We start from the raw sequence: 2,551 nt of genomic DNA, 5'->3' as shown, positions 1-2,551 counted from the left end.
TTCCTTCCTCTACCATGGAATTGTGAAATCTTGCTGCATCTAGCTCTAAATAAGGCACAATTTCATAAGTCATCTGCATCACATCTGCTACTGCCGATGTTTGCATGCCTCTTACTCACTTGACCAAAAAGCATGTAACATTTGTATGGTCTGAACCTCAAGAAAAATCATTCCAAATGCTGAAGAAGATGCTGTCATTTGCTCCTATTTTGCAACCTCTTGATTGGATATTTCCATTCCCTATTTTTGTTGATGCCTTGGATGTGTCTATTGGAGCTGTTTTGATGCAGGAAAATATCAGAGGATGGTTCCGACCTATCTATTATGCAAGCAGGGTGTTAACTCCTGCTGAAAGGAACTATGCAGTTACTGAAGAGAAGCCTTAGGAATGGTTTATGCCCTAACTAAATTCAGGCACTATCTTCTATGCAATAGGGTTGTATTTCATGTTTACCACCAAGCTTTGTTATATCTTATCAAGAAGACTTTACTTACAGGAAGGTTGGCAAGGTGGATGTTGTTGTTACAGAAGTTTGACTCTGGAAAAGAGCATGCCATAGATGACTATTTAAGTCGGATTGAGACAGGAGTAGAACCTATAGGAGTTCAAGATGATTTACCAGATGCAAAATTATTTGAAGTACAAAGTTCTATTTCTGATTCTTGGTATGATCATATGCTGATTTTCTTAACTAATGGCATCATGCCCACTGAGTTTTCTACTAATCAAAGAAGGAAATTTTCTCTTACTAGCAGAACTTTTTTGGTTATTGCTGGAGTCTTATATTGGAAAGGAATTGATCAGGTAATTAGGAGATGTGTACCTAATTTTGAGCAGTCAGATTTGTTGCAAGAAGTTCATTTTAAGGAAGCAGGAGGTCATTTTTCAGATGACATAGCAGGTAAAAATATTTTACAGGCTGGTTTATGGTGGCCTACTGTATTAAAGGATGCTCATTCCTATGCTAAGAGAAGTGTTTTGTTTCTATAAAGTAGCACTCTAAACTTTTCCTGAGCACTACCTTTAATATGAAGTAGCAATTACAGTAGCAATGTTTTGTTTATGTATCCCAGCGATAGAGAAAAACCTAGGCTTGATGTAATCCATCCTACAATTTTTAAGATTCACCTATAAAACCTAAATCGAAGGCGAAGGATCGTGTATTGGTGAGTGTTTGAAAAAACCCAACTTTAATTTAGTTTCATCTATCTCTAGATTCTAAATTTGAACTAGTGCTCAAGAAAACCCAAGTTAAGTCTTGCCCCACCCGCGGTCTCTAGATTCTAAATTTGAAGGAAGACACAAAACCTAGAAATCCGAGAGAAATTTAGTGCAAAAATCGTCGAATATGCCTAGGCAATTCACTTCTACAACTTCTCATTTGCAGGTTTTCAAAGTTTGCAGTATAGGGGAATCAAGATTGTGTATCGGCCAATGCTCGAAAAAACCCACGTTTAGTGTAATCCGAACTATGATTTTTTAGGATTACCTCTAAATTCTAAATTCGAATGCGAGAAAACCCTCGAAGCCAATACAAATGTAGCATAAAATATGTCAAATTGCCTCTAAATTTCTCATATCTAGGAGCATGGTTGACAAAGAAAGCGATTTAGTGCAATCCCGTATGCAAGGTTTCCAAATTTGCAATAAAGGGGATTGTGTATCCTAAAAAACAATCTAAGTTTAGTGTAATCCCAACTATAAATTTTAAGGTTTACCTCTAAATTCTAAATTTGAAGGCGAGAAAATCTACAAAGCCTAGAGAAATTTATTGTAAAACCTTCAAATTACCTTTAAATTTTCTCATAATGAGGAGCATGGTTAACAAAGAAAGCGATTTAGTCTGATCTCAACTCAAAATTTATAGGTTTGCCCCTAGATTCTAAATTTGAAGGCAAGTAAAACTAAGTAAATCCTAGAGAAATTTAGTGTAAAGACCTTTAAGTCAACTGATCTCAACTTTCTCATATGTAGGAATGTGGTTAATGTGGGAACATGGTTTACAATGATCGCAAACACAGGTGTGCTCACCTCGCAAGGCGGATGCTTATGCGAATTGTTTCAATGCCTCAATGCAAGCCGTCCCTTCCTGGCTATGGTCCGCTACCACAAACAGTGGGTTGTCATCGAAAAAGACTGTGCACCTTTCTCTCTACTACCTATGGGAGCCTCTCTCTCTCTCTCTCTCTCTCTCTCTCTCTCTCTCTCTCTCTCTCTCTATATATATATATATATATATATATATATATATATATATATATATATATCGAGAACACTATTACTAAGTCTCTCTTTGCCTCTCTCTCTCTCTCTCTCTCTCTCTCTCTCTCTCTCTACGTGTCTTTGTGCCCTGGCAACACAAAGTGCTCTCGCTCTCTCTCTTTGTCTCTTGAGTATTCCTAGTAGTGCTCAAAAAAACCTAGGTTTAGTGTAATCCCACCTACAAATTTTGAGATTTACTACCAAATTTCATATTTGAGGGGTGAGAAAACCTACAACATTAAGTGTAAAAACCTTTCATTATAGTCAAGACACAACTAAAAATTCTTA

The 2,551-nt window shown here is 36.7% G+C and overlaps 1 protein-coding gene across 1 annotated transcript; it reads left to right on the top strand.

The window, feature by feature from the left end:
• Window positions 1-388: 388 nt before the first annotated feature.
• On the top strand, window positions 389-991 carry LOC147429416 (uncharacterized). Its single transcript, XM_086495015.1, has one exon. It carries the CDS (start codon window positions 389-391, stop codon window positions 989-991), a length of 603 nt encoding a protein of 200 aa, XP_086351141.1.
• Window positions 992-2,551: the final 1,560 nt, after the last annotated feature.

Source organism: Adiantum capillus-veneris, chromosome 22 (assembly GCF_014529385.1).
Source record: "Adiantum capillus-veneris isolate H3 chromosome 22, ASM1452938v2, whole genome shotgun sequence".
Lineage (NCBI taxonomy): Eukaryota > Viridiplantae > Streptophyta > Polypodiopsida > Polypodiales > Pteridaceae > Adiantum > Adiantum capillus-veneris.
This window is presented reverse-complemented; position numbering and strand designations above follow the sequence as displayed.

Bases quoted from the DNA above. Each gene is read 5' to 3' on its own strand.
- LOC147429416 (XM_086495015.1), top strand. From the start codon at position 389: ATGGTTTATGCCCTAACTAAATTCAGGCACTATCTTCTATGCAATAGG.